This window comes from Passer domesticus, chromosome 8 (assembly GCF_036417665.1).
Source record: "Passer domesticus isolate bPasDom1 chromosome 8, bPasDom1.hap1, whole genome shotgun sequence".
In the NCBI taxonomy this organism is placed as follows: domain Eukaryota; kingdom Metazoa; phylum Chordata; class Aves; order Passeriformes; family Passeridae; genus Passer; species Passer domesticus.
In genome coordinates this window covers 7329604-7348773 of record NC_087481.1, presented here as the reverse complement: position 1 = coordinate 7348773, position 19170 = coordinate 7329604, and the positions used below count along the sequence as shown (strand labels likewise).

At 52.8% G+C, this 19170-nt stretch overlaps 2 protein-coding genes across 2 annotated transcripts in view; one reads left to right on the top strand and one right to left on the bottom strand.

Annotated features, from left to right (window-relative positions):
- Positions 1-19170, top strand: part of LOC135305562 (zinc finger protein 850-like) — a 243967-nt gene that overhangs the window by 162559 nt on the left and 62238 nt on the right. The window lies entirely within an intron of this gene.
- LOC135305982 (serine/threonine-protein kinase pim-1-like) lies at positions 8707-13734 on the bottom strand. The gene is made up of 6 exons (XM_064429557.1): positions 13624-13734; positions 10714-10806; positions 10549-10599; positions 9978-10344; positions 9154-9330; positions 8707-8905 (listed from the first exon to the last, which is right to left on the bottom strand). The coding sequence occupies exons 1-6, from the start codon at positions 13732-13734 to the stop codon at positions 8799-8801; spliced, it is 906 nt and encodes a 301-aa protein (XP_064285627.1). The 3' UTR covers positions 8707-8798.

Genomic DNA, 19170 nt, shown 5'->3' with positions numbered 1-19170 from the left:
CTGTAATATCCGCAGGACAGGGCAGTGCACATGGGGCACAGTGTGAACCAGAATCTTTGGTTTTCTGAGAACAAAGGCACTCCTTGGGTGAAAAATGTTCTCTTGGCCCCAGCTCTTCCATGTGGTTGTTGCCGAAGGACCCTCAAGGGAGGCATCAGCATTGCCCGGAAACAGGACCCAAACCATCCTTTAGGAAGCTGTTTATGGGCAGTGTCCACACACCCAGACGCTCCCATTCCCAGTACCAAAGGTCTGATTTCCCATTTCCCACTGTGGGCTGCTGATGGATCCAGGGCTCCTCCCTGGGCCCTCCAAGGGAACCCCATTCCTCCAGCATCGGTTGAGAACATTTCCAGCAATTAGATATTTTGAGTATTTTGGTTACTTTGATCTTTACATTCTCATAAGAATTTAATGACAAATCCTTGGTGAAACTGTAGAGGTGTTTGTGGCAAACAAAGTTTCTGGCTGACACTCAAGATACAACTTACAGACATCAGCAGTACTTCAGTGACAAGGTTACTCATTCTTTTTCCTCAGTCTCATTTGGGTTAGGAACAATAATTCTGTTGTCCATGGAGCTGGTGCCATTCCAGAACAATGCCTCCAAGGTCCTTTGCTGTTCAGCTTTACCATGTTGTCTGTGGCTAACAAGGCTTGGTGGGGCCTTTTCCCCTTTGGCTGGAAGGGGGCCGGGTCCCAGTCCCTGAGGGCACCCAGGCTCCTGGATGGAATTTGTGTGCAAGTCCCTCAGTGTCACAGCAGCCTCCACATGGAGCCCTGTGGATCAGAGCATTTTCCAAAGGGGCCATTGGGGCAAACAAGGAGATTTGGTCTGGCAGGATGTGTAAAACAGTATCCTGTAATATCTCCTTGTTCTCACACAGAATACTTGGCTGCAGGGACATATTCCCATTGCTCCTGCTCAGGTTTCAGGATTCAGTGTTGTCTTTCCCCAGAGCTGTTCCTTCACGTGCCGTGGGAGAGCTTTTTGGCCTCTGGGCCCACACTCTGGCTCCATTATTAGGACTGCTGGATCCAAACCCTTTATCTCCACAAACGGTGGTGATTGGAGGCGTATCTCCTTTATTCACAATTGTTCTTAAAATTGCAACATCAAATATTGTGCTACCCTGTCATGGAGTTGAATAATCCAATCTTGTTCAGTGTTGTTTAACAAAATTATTGTAGTTTCTCCTTGATATTCTGCATCAATTCCTCCTGCCATGACATGAACCCTTTGCAAGGCCAAGCTCCAAGCGAGCAGTTACCAAACCAAAGTGTCCGGGAGGAATCTGAATTCCTGTCTCACTATTGACAGCTCTCATTTGCTTTGGATTTATCCTAATTAATTCCAATGCATGAAGGTCCAGCCCTGCAGCCTCTGGGCTGGCCCTGCCAGGGGCCATCACACCCAGAACAGTTTCCCAGGCAGTCCAAGTCTCACTGCCCATGGTTGTAGGTGCAAATTGGGTGCAGCTGTGCACAGCCACAGGGTTTCCATTTCCCCAGTGGGCCATTTTTAAGGGCATGGAGCACATCTGGGAAATGGGTTCTCCATGGGGACAGGTTCCATCTCCTCATTTTTTCAACTGTTCTTTTAACAACCCCTTCACCCGTTCAACAAATCCTGCAGTTTGAAGATAGTCTGGTTCATGAAAAACCCTGCAGTCTGAATCACGGTATTTTTCACAGTAACAGACAAAGCACTCTGCATCACAGTATCAGCAAACCCTGTAAAAATAGACAATTTTATCCCTTCCTCCTTTTTTCATTGTATACAATCTCACAAAGTTTACCTCTAACATTAGGGTCCTGGCCAATTCTTTTCTGTAGAGTGTTTAATGTTACATCCCTGAGCAGCCAAAGCTGCCAAATTCGTATTGTCAGCACTATTTCACATTATTACTATTTTATACGTAGATATAGATATTGATATAGAAATATAGATATAGCTAGATAGGTATAGACATACATATAAAATAGATATATATCAATATATATATATAAGAAGGCCTTATTATACTATAAATATGTACATAGTTATTTATCATATTAATATTTCACTTGCACAAATGCATCAGAGCTCAAGATTAAAACCTTCTGTTGCTCCATGTGGGAGCATTCCAACAATAACTGTTCCTTCTGAAGGTGCTGTTTCCAAGGTACTGTTAACAAATTCATCTTTGTCTGCCCAAACCCACAAGTTCTTTTCCTTTTCCGTATGCAATTTTTGGATGCATTTTAAGACATCCAGGGGTTCAGCTTCTTTTAACCAACTGCCCCACTCCTCACACGGTGCTGCGACCTCAGCCCACTCCAGAGCCAGCCAACTCCAGGGAAGGGCTTCCCATCTGGGAATTTCTGATGGCACTGACTCCTCACATTTACATTTAACAAGAGACATTTTGCTGTGATCTGGCCCGACTGTGCCAGTTTTGTTTTACCAGTGGGCAGGAACAGCACCAAAGACACAGACTCCAACTGAAGGAATCAGTGTCATTTACTGCACCTCAAAGCAGCAAAGGATCACAAAAGGAGCAGCTCAGTAATGCACCCAACCATCACCACCAAAGATTGCAGCAGTGATTAAGAAAGATCCAGCATCATTTACCCTCAGACTTCACCATCCCCCAGATCCACACAGCAGCTGGGGGAAGCTGTCCCAGCCAAGGGCTGCAGAGCCACTCCTGGACACTGGGAATTCCTGCAGGTGCCTCCAGCCACAGCTGAGGCTCCAAGCCCGCTGTGAGAGTGCCCAGCTCTGACAGTGCTGAATGAACAAACTGACAGCACTTCTAGTGCGGGAACATCTGGTTTCATCCTCCTCTTGGGTCCCTCCCAAAGCCTGGCCAGGGCCCCAGGAGGAACCAAGGGAGCTGACTTTAATCCTTCAGCCCCAAACAAAGCCAGATGTCAGATTTCATGGCCTTGTCTGGCTTGCAAATACAGAAAGATCAATACATGTGTCACTAATGAGTGGCTACATCTATCACAGTGCTAATGACCATGCATATTTCATCAGTGAGCAGATAAAAAGATAACCTTTGGTTGGAAGGCTCATCCAGAGGCCACCTTTGGCTCAGGGCCTGCTGTTCAGGCCTCACTCAGGGCTGTTGTCCAGGCCTTGGCACTTCAGGGACGTGGTTTAGTGCTGGGCTTGGCACTGCTGGGTGACCAGCTGGGCTGGATGAGCTCAGAGGTCTATTCCAACAGAAAGGATTCTGTGATTCCGTGATTCTATCTGCTGAATTCAGCTAGGTCCATGTTAGCAGCACTCATTTGCTCAGAAAGTCTCCTCTTGCTCAGCTCCTGTGGCCTGAGGCTTCAGCTCCTTCAGCTCCTGGTGCTAAGCTGCTCATGCTGAACGAGACAACTCGGAGAGAAGAACACAGTCCATCCAATTCCTTCTGGGACATGCAGAGGGGAGGGTGTGGAAACAGGAGCAGTGTTTGCTGTGGCCTCCTCTCTGCCCTTCAAGCCTTTCAGCACTTTGAACCAGCCAGGAGCTTTCTCCAAGAGTGCAATGGAGCAGCTGTTCCTCCTCTCATGTCTTGACTCTCTCCAGTCTCTGACCTTGCCTGGTTTTGTCCCTCTTGCTGTGCCCTCTGCTCCCCCAGGGCTCAGTGGCTGCTGCCCAGGACTGTAGGACTGGCACAGATCCAGTGGTTGAGACCCTCCTTGCTGTGGCCTTGGAGCTGCCTGGGCACAGCAGCCTCTTCCATCTGGAAGCTCCCCATGGACTGGGAGTCCCCAGCTCCGTTCCTTGCACAACCTCCAGGAGCCCAGGGCTGTCATCTCAAGTCCCTGCTGGCACTGGGGCCTCCCAGGTGCCTCAGGCTGCTGTGACACTGCTGCACACAGGAGGGAAGAGTGGCAGGGGCTGTGCTGAAATGTCACTATAGGACACAAGACGACACGACGCAGAGACGCTGTTGCTCTCAAGGCAGGAAAGAGGGCAAGTTTATTTTTTCACTCCAACATTTATAGATTTCCAAATATGACAGTGGATTGGAGGGTGAAAGTGCCACCTTTCCAAGGACAAACGAACAGTCCATCAAGTTTCTCCTCCTCCATAAAAGAATGCAAAACAATAAGTTGTTTACAGAAAGTGTGTGAGAAAGTTTGGTACAAGAATGCAAACATCAGAACACTTAGAAAATCTTAAAAAGTCAAGGCGACATTGAAAGTCTCCATGTGCTGCTGCTGCTGTGGGGTCATTTGTCCAGCCCTGCCCCAGAGTCAGGGATCAGATCCAGGCCCTGCTGCTGCTCCCTCGGGATCAGCCCCGGTTTGGGTGTTGCTGTCAGGGCCAGCAGGAGCGGTGGCTGGAGCAGCAGGTGCAGACAGTGCCCCAAGCCCCGGGGCTGGAGGGGTCCCTGGGCTGGGCTGGGCTGGGAGGGAGCTGCCCCTTGTTCTCCCTCTGCCCCAAGCAAAGCTGAGCCAGGCACAAGTGGGGCAGCACAGCCAACAGGGAGCCTGCGAGTCTCTTCCAGCCCTGGCTGCTCAGAGTTTGGGCCTTGGAGCCTCAGGTGGCCAAAGGCAGCTGCTCCCGGTCCCTCTGGGTGTGCCCCCATGTTCAGCAGTGCTGCTCCATCAGTCTGTGCCCAGCAGTGGGGAAAAGCCTCAGCCCTGCAGGGCCAGGAGCTGCCGGGCTCTGCCTGAGCAGCTCAGCCAGCAGGAAGGGAGCTGCTCCACATGGGAACCAGGAGCAAAGGGCTGCAGCACCTCGTGCTGGGGCAGAGCCCGAATTCTGAGAGGGAATAACAGAGTTATTCATGTGCATTGGTGCGTCAGCACTGCAGGTGCTATGCCTGCAAACACAGGGTTCAAGATGTGCAAAAGAATTCTGCAGCTCTTGACTGGATCAGGATGTCAGCAGTGCTGAACTCCAGCACAGTCCAAATGAAACACTTCACACCTCTGCTCATATCTGCTAGATTTTTTTCTTCAGGGTATCCAGAGAAAAGAAAACAGAGGAGGAGCTTACATTTTCTTTGTTTATCAGAAATGTTTCTCATTTTGCTGTACATTCCTTTTGTAGGACGAGTTCTCTGTTAAAAACACTGGACAAAAAAGAAAAGAAAAAATATGAAAGATAAAAAAAAAAACAAATGTGTAGTAAAAATCTTCGGTAATTTTGGATTAAGAGGTAACTCATCTGTCTAAGAAGAGAAATCAGTTACTCTGTAAATGTTCTGATGGCATGGATTCATCTTACTGACCTCAGCATCCCTTTTTTAAAACATTCAGGGTTTTGTTTGCAATATTATGTTGTTTTAAATTGTGATTGAATCAATAGGAAATTGAAAGAGCTACCATGCATTTATGCATTACTGTGTCTTGTATGTAAAAATATTGCAGTTTGAAATTTGGATTTAAAATATTGCAAATGAAAGTTATAAATCCCAATAGATTGTGTGACAGCAGCTTTTCCTAGAGGATGTGCAGCACTCCAAGGACTTCATCAGTGGGGTTGGGGGTACTTGGATCTTTGTCCTGTGCCACTCTGAGATGTCATGGAATGGAACTTCACCTGCCACCAGCCCAGGTCACCCTCTGCCACCAAAGCTCCTTGGACCTTGTGCCCCCAGGCAGGCACAAAGTGTTTGTGCTGCTCCCCCTTTTGCACAAACCCACAGAGAGCTGGGATTTTTCCAAGTCTCATGTCTGCATTGGGCCATATTCCTAGAGAAGCAGCAGCCCATCCCAATGAATATGGCGAGTTATATGGATGGTTGTGAGCTCCACTTCCTGCCTAGAAATCCTGAAACAGCTTCTGAATGCTGCTCCTTCAGGTCTTGGACACCTTCTCACACAGAGCTGGGGAAAAAAATACCCTGGTCTCTGGCTAAAGAGTGAGTTATGCCAAAGTTAGAGCTCTGTGCAAAGTTTCTATCCACTCCTATCCTATTAATATACCAATATGTGGGGGTGTGCATGGATGTGTCTTGTACACAAAGGAAGGAGTGTGCAAGCAACGTGACTGACACTTTCACTGTCCATGTTCATCCCATACCCATGGGTACAGAGATATTATGGAAACTCCAGCAAACACAGAGCCTTCTGTCCCTGGGTACAGAGACATCCAAGAGCCCCTGGCACACACAAACTCTTCTGTCCATGGATACAGAGACACCCAAGAGCCCCTGGCACACACAGACCCTTCTGTCCCTGGATACAGAGACACCCAAGAGCCCCTGGCACACACAGACCCTTCTGTCTCTGGAGGATGGAGTGTGGTGGGTGGGAGTGGTTGGTGGGCAGTGAGTCCCAGACAGCAGGCCAGACCCGGCTCCAGCCCTGCCAGGCCCTGCCAAGGCTCAGTGCAGGATCCTCTGGAATGGGAAAGCTCTTCAGCCTTGTCCCTGCCCAGAGGGGCAGTGCTGGCCTGGCAGCACAGGTTGTTTTCCCCTCAGGCTGCAGGTGATGAGAACACAACACTTGCCAGCACTGAGTGCGAGGCACAGCTCCGGGTGCTTCCCATGAACCTCAGCTCTGGGAGCACTGTCTGCCCCAAGCTCCAGGGGCTGCAGTGGGAGCCCGGCTGGGCTCTGCCCTGGGGCCATCCTGCAGGGACAGCTGGAAACAGGGAGCATTCAGCTGCCACAAACAGCCAAGCCAGGTCTGCAGGGCAGCTGCTCCAGCCCGGACTGCACTGCTGTGTGCTGTGCTCTGGGGCTGGGGCTCCCCACACAGGGGACTGGACTGGTGTGCCAGAGGAGACAGAGAAGCTTCAGCTTCAGCCTCACTGAGGTGGCTGCGTGGGCTGGGAAGAGTTGGGAGGCTCAAGGGGATTCACAGAGCTCATCCTGCTGCAAGGATGAAGGGAGTGGGAACTCAGCAGTGAGGAGAGCTGAGGGCTGGAGAGTGGCTCTGAATGACACTAAAATGCCACTGGACGTCTGAGACATTGCTGCTCCTCAGCCAGAGACAGCATGAGTCCCTAAACCTGGGGCTCAGCCCTCCTTGTGGTCATGGGCATCAAGGAAGGCAACAGAGTGATGGAGACAGCAACGGGCTGGGAATTCACTGGGGAAAAAAGGGAGCAGTTGAGAAGTAAAAGGCAGGTGGGGGAGAGAACTGTTCAGAGAAGGGCTGAGCTACATCTTGACCAAGCGAAAAATGTGATTTGGAGTCCTCCCAGACTGATTTCATTTCAGAAGGTATTGAACAAGTTTAATTTTTGGGAGGTGTCATGTTTTCCCTTGGAGGTGAACACTCTGCAAACTTGAGCTGTGTTGCCAAAATGCTCAAGCAAGTCTGTGCTGCAGGTGACACCATTTCTTCTTTGGCTGATTCCGGCCCGGTGCTGAGCTCCAGCAGAGCCCTGGCAGAGCCCAGAGCAGCCTCAGCATCCGCAGAGCCCGGCTGCAAGGAGAGAAAGCAGAAACTGCCCGTCAGCTGATGGCTCCTGTCCCCTTGTCCCAGCTGCCCGTGGTGCCCAGGCCATGCTGGCTGTGCCCAGAGCTGTGCCCAGAGCTGCCCATCAGTGCTGCCTTTGGGAGCAGGGCAGGAGGGCAGGACATGTGCCCAGCCTGCAGCCAGCCATGGCACATCCACCTGCTCAGCAGCTGCCCAGAGCAGGATGCTCCTGTGCTCGCTGCCATCTCCCAAAAGCTCTGATCCCACCCTGCCAAGCAGACGGGGACCCACCTCATGCCATCCATGGCTGGAAGAAAAGCTGGTCCCAAACGATGTCCTCAGCCTGCTCCAAGGGCACGGCCCATCCACGCCACAGCTGCTCCCAAGCACTTCCTGATCCAGACTGGACCAACCAGAATGCTTCCTCTAGAAAAACAAACAACAAATTGTTGAAAATAGATTACAGACAAAAAGGGAAAAAAAGAACAAAGGTAAAAATCATATCTCTGTGAGGGGACTGAGGAAGGCCCAAGCCCTGCATGCCAGGGAAAAACCCAGCCATGTGTGAGCAACGCCCAGGTTTTCTCCCTTCCCCCTGCACTGTCCCCCACAATAACCATGATCCCCAAGCAAACAAGGGCAGTGGAGCTGCCCAAGCCCATCCTTGCCTGCACAGCAAAGCACCTGTGCACAGGTTCTGGAGTCCCACCTCTGCTCTCACCATGGGGGTTTGTTTGTGTTGGGCTGGCTGCCCCAGCCCCAGCCCCAGCCTGGGGCACGGTGGGTGCTGGGGGCTGTTGGCAGGACCAGGAGCCCACTCCCATTTCGTACCCACCTCAGCCCATGCCCCCAGCCCTGCCAAAAGCAGCTGGGCAGCCGACTGAAGGATCAGCTGCATCTGCCCCCGCAAAGGGGGGAACCTTTGCTTCCCAGCCAAGCTGGGCAATGCCCAAATCTGGGAGCATTTCCCCAGGTGTGGACTCATCTGCAAACTCCCTGTGGAGTTTGGCTTTGAAGAAGGTGCCACAATCAAAGTGCATCACCTTCAACTGCTGGTGGCCAGGTTGAGGAAGAGGTTGTCATCCTTCAGGTCATCCTTGATGTCATCCTCGCTGTCTCCTGCAGCAGCAGCCCCACCCGGTACAGCTTCTCTGGGGGCTCCTTCTCCTTCCCTGGGGTGAGACCAGGCTGTCAGGGCTCTGCCCAGGGCCCCAGCTGTCAGGGAACCAGGACAAGCAAAACCTGCTTGGATGGCAGCCACCAGGGCTGGGCAGAGCAGCTCAGCTCCAGCACAAGGGCTGCATGTTCCCATCCCATGACCCTGGTGCAGTGACACGGGCTGGCTTTCTTTGCTTCTCATTGCCAAGGCATGTGTGCAGCTGTAACTTACCAGGGCCCTGCAGCACAGTGTGCCTGTGGCTCTCTCCCTTCTTCTAGGGCAGATCAATATCCTGCATCCAAGGATGACAGAACACCTCTTCTAATGAGGGTCTGGCCAAGGGGTGCATGGATAAACACCACCCAATCAGATTTTGGCACTCTGGGGAGAGAAACCAGAAACTGCCCATCAGTTGGAGAAGGCTCCTGTCTGCTTTGCCCCACTATTCCCATGCCCAGGCCATGCTGGATGCGCTCAGAGCTGGGCCTGAACTTTCCCATCAATTCTTGGTTTTGGGGGAGAGCAGGACATGTGCCACCTCCTCAGCAGCTGCCAGAGTGGGATGCTCCCGAGCCCGCTGCTGTCTCCCAGCACTGGTATTGCACCCATGCCCAGAGAAGAGGATTCACCTGGAGAGAGCTGTTGTGGCAGCGAGAGCTGGCCCCAGCTGAAGTTCCAGCCCCTCCTGAAAGGCATCTTCCCGCAGACCATCTCGTGTAGCAGGATGCCCAGGGACCAGATGGTAGCTGGCTCGCCATGGTACCAGCCAAAGCGGGTCCATTCCGGGGGGCTGTATGATGGTGTTCCTGTGGAATACAGATGGAGTTCATCAGGGGGATGCTGCTGCTCCCAGAGCCTGGCCCCAGCATCCCTGGGCGTGTGGGGGCTGCATCAGTGGCACACAGGGTGACCACTGTCCTCTCACCAGCATCTGGGACTAGTGTACAAACTTTGGGTTGGAGAAGAAGCCACTGGTGTGGGAAGGGGACAGCAGAAGCCCTGGCTAGGCCGGACCATGACATGCAAAGGAAATACCCACTGCGTGCTGGGGAAAAACCATGCCCTCATTTTCCCTGTCTGCATTGCCCCAAACATATTATAAAGGCAAGACAAACAGGGTGAGTGGAGCAGTCCAAGCCCTTCCTCTTGCCTGCACACAAACCGGCTGGGACACAGGTTCTGACCTCCCTCTCTGCTACCCCCACCCACGGCTGTTTTTGTCAGGCTGGCTGCCCCAGCCCAGCCCCAGTCCTGGGCACAGTGGTGGGCAAAGGCTGCCAGCAGGGCTGGAAGATGGCTCCCCACCCAGCCCTGCTCTAAAGCAACTCAGCTGCAGATTCAGTTTCCTGAGTGGCAGCAAAAGGGAGAATGCCCGCTGCCACACCCAGCTTGGGCTGTGAGATCTTGGGCTGTGAGATGCCAGGAGCGGGAGCACAGCCCTGTGTAGGCTCACCTGCAAAGTGAGTGTAGGCTGTCTCTTGCAGGTAGGTGCCACAGCCAAAGTCAATCAATTTGGCCTGCCCGGTGGCCAGGTCAACCAGGATGTTCTCTGGTTTGATGTCGCGGTGCAGGACCCCGCAGCTGGTGCAGTGCCGCACGGCCTCCAGCACCTGGCGGAACAGCTGCCGCGCCACCTCCTCGCACAGGAACCCCCGTGCTTGAATGAAATGCAGGAGGTCCTGAGACTGCTCTGGCCGCTCCAGCACCATCACAATGTCGCTGGGGAGCTCAAGCCACTCCAGCAGCTGGATGACACCGGGGAAGCCACTGGACACCTTGTCCAGCAGGACAACCTCCAGGGGAGCGCTGGTGCCGTCGGGCTGCGGGAGGAGCACGATGCCGTCAGTGGGGCTGATGCCGTGCCAGGGCTGGGCAACCCCTCAGCCAACCCGGGATGCTCTGCGCCCTGCGCTGGCCCCACGCCCGCTCCCCCTCGGGATGTCCTGGCGGCTTCCACCATGCCGGGGCTTGGCTCATCCCCGCCCGGCACGGCCCGGCTTCTCCCGCTGTCCCGGCTCACTCACCAGCTTGCTCCAGTGCCAGATGCGGTTCCGTGGCACCCTTTTGATGGCCACCTGCAAGCCAAGGGGAGCAGCGGGCTGAGCTCAATGCCCGCCCCTGCCCAGCCCCATCCTCCTCCTCCTCCTGCGCCCCCTCCTCCTCCGCCCGCCGCCGGCCCCGCCGCTCACCGGGGCGCCGTCCGAGAGCCGCGTTGCTGCGAAGACGCTGCCGAATCCTCCACGCCCCAGCAGCGAGCCCAGCCGGTACCGCTCCTGCAGGGACTCCTGCGCCTTCCCTGCGGGCGGGACGTGGCTGTCAGCGCTCGGCCCGGGGCCAGCAACGGCCCCCGAGCGCCCCTCACTCGCCCCGGCCCGGCCATCCCCCGGCGTTCGCTCCCTGCAACGCGACCCGGGAGCCGCGGGGCCGGGGGCCGCGCTGCCGAGCGGCGGAGCTCGGGCCGGGCAAGCCACAGCGGAGGCGGCGGGAGCGGCGGGGCCGCGTGTGTCCTCCGCGGGCCCCGGGAGGAGCCGGGGTCGGGGCCGGGGCCGGGGCCGGGGTCGGGCCAGGCGGAGCCAAAAGCCGGCGATGCCGCCCCGGCCCCAGGCACTGATCCCCGCCCAGCAGCGCCACCGCCAGCACGGCCAGAGCCGGGCTGGGACCAGACCTCGGTGGGACGGCCGGGGGCGGGCACGGGGCAGCCCCGCCCGGGGCCGGGGGCGGGCCGGGGGCATGGCCCGGCCGGGCACGGGGAGAGGGAGGCGGGGAGAGGAGGGGAGACCGGGAAAGGGAGAGCGGGAGAGGTACGGGACAGCGGGAGAGGGAGAGGGAGAGGAGAAGGAAATCTGAAGTTTCTTCTCTCGCTGTCGCTGCTGCTGCCGCTGCTGCTGCTGCTGCTGCCGCTGCTGCTGCAACTGAAGCTCCGGGGCCGTTTGTCCCCGTGTCCGTTTGTCCGTTGCCCGCTCGCCCCCGCCTCGAGCCCCACGTTCCCCGAGGGCAGCCCCTGAGACTGTCCAAACACGGGAACTTTGCCGAGTTCAGCCCAGACCCAGAGTCTGGACTCCTGCACAGTGGCTCAGGAATCCCCTCGGTCCCTGCTGTTCATTGTCCCTGCTGAGGGTCAAACACTCTCAGAGCGCATTCCCTGAATGAAGAATTTGTACCTGACACAAACACTGCACTTACCTCTCCAGCATTGCTTTCCAAGAAAAACAGGGGAAGCCAAACTGTGTGTAGGTCATGGTATCTTAAAATGTCTAAAACTTGCCAACTCATGGATCTTAGAGGTGAGATCTGTTTGGAATTAATGGGATGGACAACTAGTGCAAGATGGAAAAGGGGAGCATAAAAATAAATTGAGAAAAACGTCTTGAATTATTTCAATTTTCATTTAATTTCTTAAAAGCTCTTTCAGTTTTTCCAGAAACTTCTCCTCAGTCCTGTTTGCTTTTTCCATTAACCTTTCCTGAAGAACGAGGTGCAGCTTCTGTCACAAGGTGTGCCACCAACTGCAGCTTTCCACACTGTGTGTGCAGCACAACTCTTGCAGCAAAGCAGGACAAATATTTGAAGAATTTTGCAGCTTGTTCTTTTCTTTTCCTTGTGGGCTGGGCAGTTGTGCCGTTGGTAAGGTTTTCATTGTTACTGTTCTACCCTAAGAAAACATGACAGGCTACCAAGAACTCCTGGGGAATGCAAGCCTGACTGAATGCAGAGAAACAATCTGGAGAGCCTGCAGCCAGAAGTGGAGAGCTGTGTGATCATCATTCCAACACCCCCAAGGACATCTTGAAAGTGATCTAGAAGATGAAAATGGGCTGACAGAGGGAGTTTGTTTCTGTCTTCAGTTCAGATTCTGCTACATCTGAAATCAATTCTACAGTCTCCATCTAAATCAAGAGTACAATCAGTTCATGAAAAGCTCCAGAACAATCTGCACCTCTCAGGAGATGACTGAAAGAATCTGAAAAGGAAAATGCAGGAGAAATGCATTTCTCAGCACTGCAGTATTTGCCTGCCTGAAACCCTCCTCCATTTCCTCCCCATCCCTGGATCTGTCGGTGTCAGTTCTGTACTCGGTGGTGCCTCCAGCCCTGAATCCCCTCATCTACAGCCTGAGGAACCAGGAGCTCAAGGCTGCAGTGTGGAGACTGATGACTGGACATCTTAGGAAGCATTAAACTGTTTGCCAATTTCTGCAAATCACTTGTAATAAAATTAATTTTTGATAGTTCTGTTGGTTTGGTTCTTTGATTTCCCTGTCTTTTTTTTTTTTTTTTTTTTTTAATATTCTCCCTAAAGCTAGATGATTGTTTCTGCCATTTCTGACTTTGTTTCTCTCCACATTCACCGTGGCCGCAGACTGTGACAATGAAGAGCTGTGCACTCAGTGGCTTTAGATGAATTAAGAATTTCCCAGCAGAGTTTTCTTCAGGGATGCCCTTTTGTTGCCTTCTCTGGAGCTGCAGCATCAATGTCTGTGTGCAGAGCTGGGGCAGATCAGTGCTGGCCCAGCAGCTGTGCCCAGCAGCAGCAGCAGCACTTGGTGTTGCCAGTGCTGCTGCCGTGGCCCTGCCCCACTGCCCTGGTGGCCCTGGTGTTGCTGCAGGGCCTGAGTGCTCTCGGGGCCGGGCACAGTCCTGGGGGTGGCAGTGCCGGGGCTGCAGCAGGGACAGGCCATGGGCACTGCTGGGGCAGCGCTGACACCTCAGGCCAGGCCCTGGGGGCTCCAGGCTCCTTACCCAGGCTCTCTCAAGAACACGGCCAGGCCAATGCCCAGCACAGAAAAGCCCCAAGGTGAGCAGCCCCAGGCTGGCCGTGGGCAGGCTGGGGGCAAACAGCATGGCTGGGGCTCTGCAAGGGCCCTGGGGGAGACGGGAAGGAGCAGCAGAGCAGGTGCTGATCCCTCAAGTCCTTTTCTGCCTGGCTGCTCTCCAGCCACTCTGTCACCAGCCTGTAGTGCTGCAGGGGATGTTGTGGCCAAAGTGCAGGAGCCGGCACTTGGTCTTGTTTAACCTCACCTTGTTGGATTTGGGCCCTGGATCCAGCCTGCCCAGGGCCCTGTGCAGAGCCCTCCTCTCCTCCAGCACATCCACACTCACACCCAGCTTGGTGTTATCTGCAAATTTGCTGATGCTGGACTCAATCCCCTCAGCCAGACCAACAATGCAGATACTGAAATCCACGCTGGCTGGCTCTGATGCCTCGGCCATCCTGTGGGTGCCCTGTGATGGCTCTCAAGGTGATCTGTTCCATAACCTTGCCAGGCACCCAAATCAGGCTGACAGGCCTGGAGCTCCCCAGATCCTCCTTCCAGCCCTTCTTGGGGATGGGCTCACATTGGCACCTCCACTCCTCTGGTACCTCCCTGCTGATCCAGGACTGATGGTAAATGATGGAGAGCAACTTGGGGAGATCATCCACCAGCTCTCTCATCCCCCTACGATGGAACCCATCTGCTCCCAGAGACACCTGTGAGCACCTGCGTGGCTCAGCAGCTCCCCAGCTGCTTCCTCCTGGATTCCAGGGGCTGTTCTGCTCCCTGTGCCCATCTACCAGCTCAGGAGAACACTTGTCCTGAGGATGGCCTGTCTTATTGTTGAAAACTGAGGCAAAGAAGGGGTGAAGTACCTCACCCTTTTCCTCATCTTTTTTAACCATATCCCCCACAATAAGAAATGCAGATTGTCCTTACCCCTCTTTTTTCCATTAATGTACTTATAAAAACATTTTTATTATCCTTCACAGAAGTATCCAAGTTAAGTCGTAACTGAGCTTTCACCTCTCTAATTTTCTATCTGCACAACCTAACAACATCCTTAAAAATTTCTTGATTTACCTGCCTCTATGTCCAAAGGTGATGCACCCTCTTTTTAACCCCTAAATTCATGCAAAAGCTCCATGCCCCGCCAAGCCAGTCATTTCTTCCTCTGGGTCATCTTTCTGCAAAAAGGAACAGCCTACTCTTGCTCCATCAAGGTTTCTTTACTGAAGTGTGTCCATCCTTCCTGGAACCCTTTGTTTTTAAGGGCTGTTTCCCTTAAAAGAATCAGTACATGATTTAGTACTCCCCAAATCTGCATCCTCAATAGGCCAAAGTCTGCCCTTAAAGGTCCAGTGTAGAAGATTTATTGATGCCCCTCCTCCTTTCATGGAATATTTTAAAACTCAATATTTTCACGGTTCACTGTGCCCTAAACAGCCTCTGACCAGCACTTCTCCCACCAGCCCTTCTCTGTTCATGAACAGCAGGAGACAGAGCTTTCCTTGAGAGTGGGAATTGCAGGAAACCTCCCCAAAGCGCAGCTTGGAAGGTTCAGGCTGGAGCTGAGGAGAAAGCAAAGTCCCTGCCAGGGTAGAATTGTAGTGCTCGAGGTGTGGCAGCGTGAGGCTGGGCCATGGCCGGCTCTGTGTGCCAGGAGCCGGCAGCGCTGGGTGCAGGGAGCCCAGGGAGGGCACAGAAACGCTGGCTGAGAAATGCTGGGGCACAGCGAGAGGGGCGAGTGCAGCCGGCCAGGGCACAGGAGCAGCACGCACAGGGGGCACAGCCTGCAGGACAGATGGCCGAGGGCTGGGCAGGGCTGGCAGGGCCACAGGCACCCAGGCCTTTGTGCCCTGGGCTCGGGAAGCGCCTCTGGAGGCCCCACAGCAGGAACTTTCCTGGCAGGGGCTGCACTTTGGCTCTCCCTCGGCCTCCCTGGCCAGGCTGGCAGGGGCTGCAGGTTGATGGCATTTGTCCTTGCTGCCCCTCACATCCCCCTGCCCCACAGAGAGCCCCGAGCCACCCGTGAGGGACAGGCCCTGCTGGCCCAGGCTGGGCTCAGGGCTTGGCCTTTCTGCTTCCCCCAGCCAGCCCAGGCCTTGCTCAGCATTGCAGTTCCCTGCCCAGAGCCTTGGGCTCCCTGCACTCCTGGCCTCAAGGATCTGCTCTCACCAGTCCTGGGGAGCCTTTGGGACTCCCTGCCCTCACTGGGGCCCAGCCATGCTCCAAGGCACTTGGAGTTTTGCTGCTGACTCCTTGAGCAGCTTCTTCATCCTTCTCTCAGTGCCTGAGGCTCCTGGACCCAGCCCCAAATCTACCGTGGGGCTGATTAAAATACAGAAAGCCCTCAGGAGCTCTTTCTCTTCCTTCAATTTTCCTCCAAGCCTCCAGGGCTTGTGAAGCTGCTTGGAGTCAGTCTGGAGTTCTGTTAAGGAGGGGGATTTCAAAGTGCACCGACAGCATGATGTTTGGTTTTAATCACGTGTGTGGGTTTTTATTTTTCAGTTCAGAAAAGAGGTGAAAGAACGATTCCCCAGGTGATCTTGATGCTGAATGTCTCCCTAGGAGATCTGGGCATGGAGAGGAACAAGCCCCTTGCACGCTGACCCATTTTGGACAACCTGCTCCTCACCCCAGCCTCACCATGTCTGACATGGCCCACCTGGGACTGACATCCCAAAACATAAAAAAGTATGCATTTTTAAAATAAATAAAATTGATTAATTTATAAAATTATAATTATATTTTTTAATTTATATTAGTATTACTGTATATTTCTATTACCTTTGATATTTATGTGAAAAATTGAATACATTTTTAGCAATCAAAAAATTATTTGCCATTGGCTTTAAATAAAACAATTCCTTTCATTAAATCATTGACCACTACTGGCCATTTATTTCTCCTTCTTAATGCTAATTAGTGCTATTTTTAGATCTTTTGACATATTTTTTTATTATTTTCACGGACAGGGTAAAAGGGGCCACTTTGGGGTCCCTGGAGACATTTCTGGGGCACATTTGGGGCAGTTTAGGGTCTGGGCAGTGTGATAAACAAGTCCACTGAATTTAAGGATCAAATAATTATCTTTATTATTTTTGCAAGCAAGAATAAGCAAGGACAGCGCTGGGCGGCCCGGAGTCTCCGCTCCACTTTGGCTCACAAAATTCCTATCCCCTGAGTCCACCTTTTATTGCCTTCTTCTCCGGGTTTAGGGATGACGTGATCTGTCTTCTGCGCTTGCTCATTCAGTTGCTAGGGGGTCTTTTTCTGCCTTCTGGTGGTCGTGGGATGAAGGCTTAGTCCCCCTTAGTCTTCCTCTTTGTGAACACTGAGTGAACTTAAGCCTTATAAGGCATATCTATACAGAACACTATACACTTTTCTGCAAGCTAAGCAATTCTTACTAGTACTATACACTTTCTGCAAGCTAAGCAATTCTAGCGAGTTTAAGGATTGTTGTTACAGCTGCTTCTCATTACTTTCCTTTCACAGGGCATACCTTTACAATGGAATTCCCAAGGCACTATAGTAAACCAGCAACCATATGTATCTGCACAAGAAGTTTTCTTAGCTATTTAACTATTGTTTTATATTGTATAGTTATTTAGCTATTGATTTAATTAATGAACAAATGTATTACTACTTATTACACATGCCACCAAACTGAAGACTGGCATTATCCCATCCTCTATTTCCCTCTGGCATTCTCTTTCAGAGCACAGATGGGACAAAAACAGACAGTAGAACTTGAGGCAATCTTTACCTTCAAAAGAAATTCAAGAGTCCCTCGCAAAGACCAATGCTTTGTCAGTTCAGGAGTCCCTGGCAGAAACCAATGTTCTGCGACTTCAGGAGTCCCTCGCAAAGACCAATGCTTTGCGAGTTCTGGAGTCGCTCACAGAGACCAATTCTCCGCCAATTGACATCACTGGCTGACAGAAACCAATGCTGTGCCAACCACTGCCGTGGCAATGGCCGAGTGCAGCCGCCTGAAGGCGCCGAGGCTGTGAACGAGCAGCCAGGGCCGAGCTCTGGCGCTGAGGCCGCGGCGCCGGCACAGACGCTGAGGGCCCGGGCGTGGTTACCAGGCAACCGCGGCACCGAGCGCGGGCCGGGCTGGGCCGCATGCATTGCCAAAGGACATTGGCACTGTCCCTACTGACTGGACTCGTGTGCTTGCTGCAGAGCCTTTCTGTAGCCAGGAAAGTTTAAAATGTGCTGGGAAAGGCACCTGTGGCAGGTCTGTACATTGCTCTTTGGACAGCACCAGGATTCCATCCTGGCTGCAGCCCCAGGAGGGGCTGAGGCAGCTGGAAAGGGGCTCAGCCTGGAGAAAAGGAGGCTCAGGGGGCCCTTCTGCCTCTGCACAACTCCCTGACAGGAGGGACAGCCGGGGGGTTGGGCTGTGCTCCCAGGAACAGGCACAGCAGCAGAGGGAACGGCCTCAGGCTGGGCCAGGGCAGGCTCAGCATGGACACCAGGAGGAATTTCCCCAGGGAAAGGCTGCTCAGGCCTTGGCAGGGGCTGCCCAGGGAGCTTTGCAGTGCCCATCCCTGCAGCTGTCCCAGGAAGGCCTGCAGGTGGCACTCAGGGCTCTGGGCTGGGGACAAGGTGGGCATCGAGCACTGCTGGGACTCCATGGTCTCACAGAGCTTTCCCAGCCTTCATGATTCCATGAGTCTATGATTCCATGAAGGCATGATTCAAAACAGAGTTGAACTCAAATCTATCATACACAAATATTACAAAGGTCAAAGTTCACATGACAGAAATTTAAGATGATTCTTTAAGATTGAAAGAATCATATGTCAATGTTGCATACAGGTAAAGCCATATAAAAGAAGAGCCTTGTTATCCTTGTAAAATGATGGCTCAGGCCTGCTACTTTGGCTAAGTACAGCTAACAGCTAGCCTGACAAGTTCCTGTGAGCAAGGAATTTGCACCTGGGAGAAGAAAGACTTCTACCCATATCTTCTATGCAGGAGACAAGAATGGAAACATCGTTAGAGAGGAAAGGTTTTGACTGACACCTGCATGAGCAACTACTAACCAATGAACTGAGTGGCAGTAAGCTACTAAGCAATTAAAATTAAACAGAAAGCCTTTAGAAAACCATAGAAATATGAGCTGTGAAGAATAAAGATGGGCTGTTGTGCATGAACAAATAGATGTCTTGCCTGATGCCAATGGAAAAACTTCCAGAGCAGGCCTCACTTGGCAGAACAAAGGCAAATGACTCAGTGAAATCCTGGAGGCACCAGGAGATTCCTTACAGATTCTTGAGCTACGTGCTCTCATCAGAGTGTTTGAAAAGTGGCCAAATGATCCCCTTAACATTGTTTCTGATTCTCTTTATGTAGTGGTGTTGTCCAGCGCATGAAGCGAGCACTGCTGGAAGAATTCCAGAGAAATCCAGGACCAGGGGTTGTGGCAACTCTTTTTGCAACTGTGCCAGTGTCTCAATTCTCACAAACAGGATTATTTCATTACCCATATTTGGAATTACTCTGGATTGGAGGGAGGCCTGGCCTTAGGTAAGGAGAAGGCTGGCCAATTGGTGGCAACACTCTGGGCCTCTGCTTCTCACAGCATCAATAAATTTGGCCAAGCCAGAAGGGCTGACGAGTTTTTCATCAAAGTGTGAAAGTTTTACCCAAACAATTTGGAATATGGCTGCAGGATGCTGAGGAAATTGTCACAAGCTGTCCACAGGGCCAGGCTATGATTGCTGGATTGGGTCCTGGAGCCAACCCCAGTGGTTCAGGGCCCCTGCAGCTGTGGTAAACTGATGTGACCATCTGCGCCTCTTTGGGTTGCTTTAAACGCATTCATGTGACCACAGACACCTTTTCTGCCATGGCTTGGGCCACTCCTGTGACAAGT

Coding starts and splice junctions, on each gene's coding strand:
- LOC135305982 (XM_064429557.1), bottom strand. CDS start 13,734: ATGGCCGAGGCATCAGAGCCAGCCAGCGTGGATTTCAGTATCTGCATT. Junction 9,331..9,977: donor AGCCTACACTCACTTTGCAG/GTGAGCCTACAC, acceptor TGTATTCCACAG/GAACACCATCATACAGCCCC. Junction 8,906..9,153: donor GCCACAACAGCTCTCTCCAG/GTGAATCCTCTT, acceptor TTCTCTCCCCAG/AGTGCCAAAATCTGATTGGG.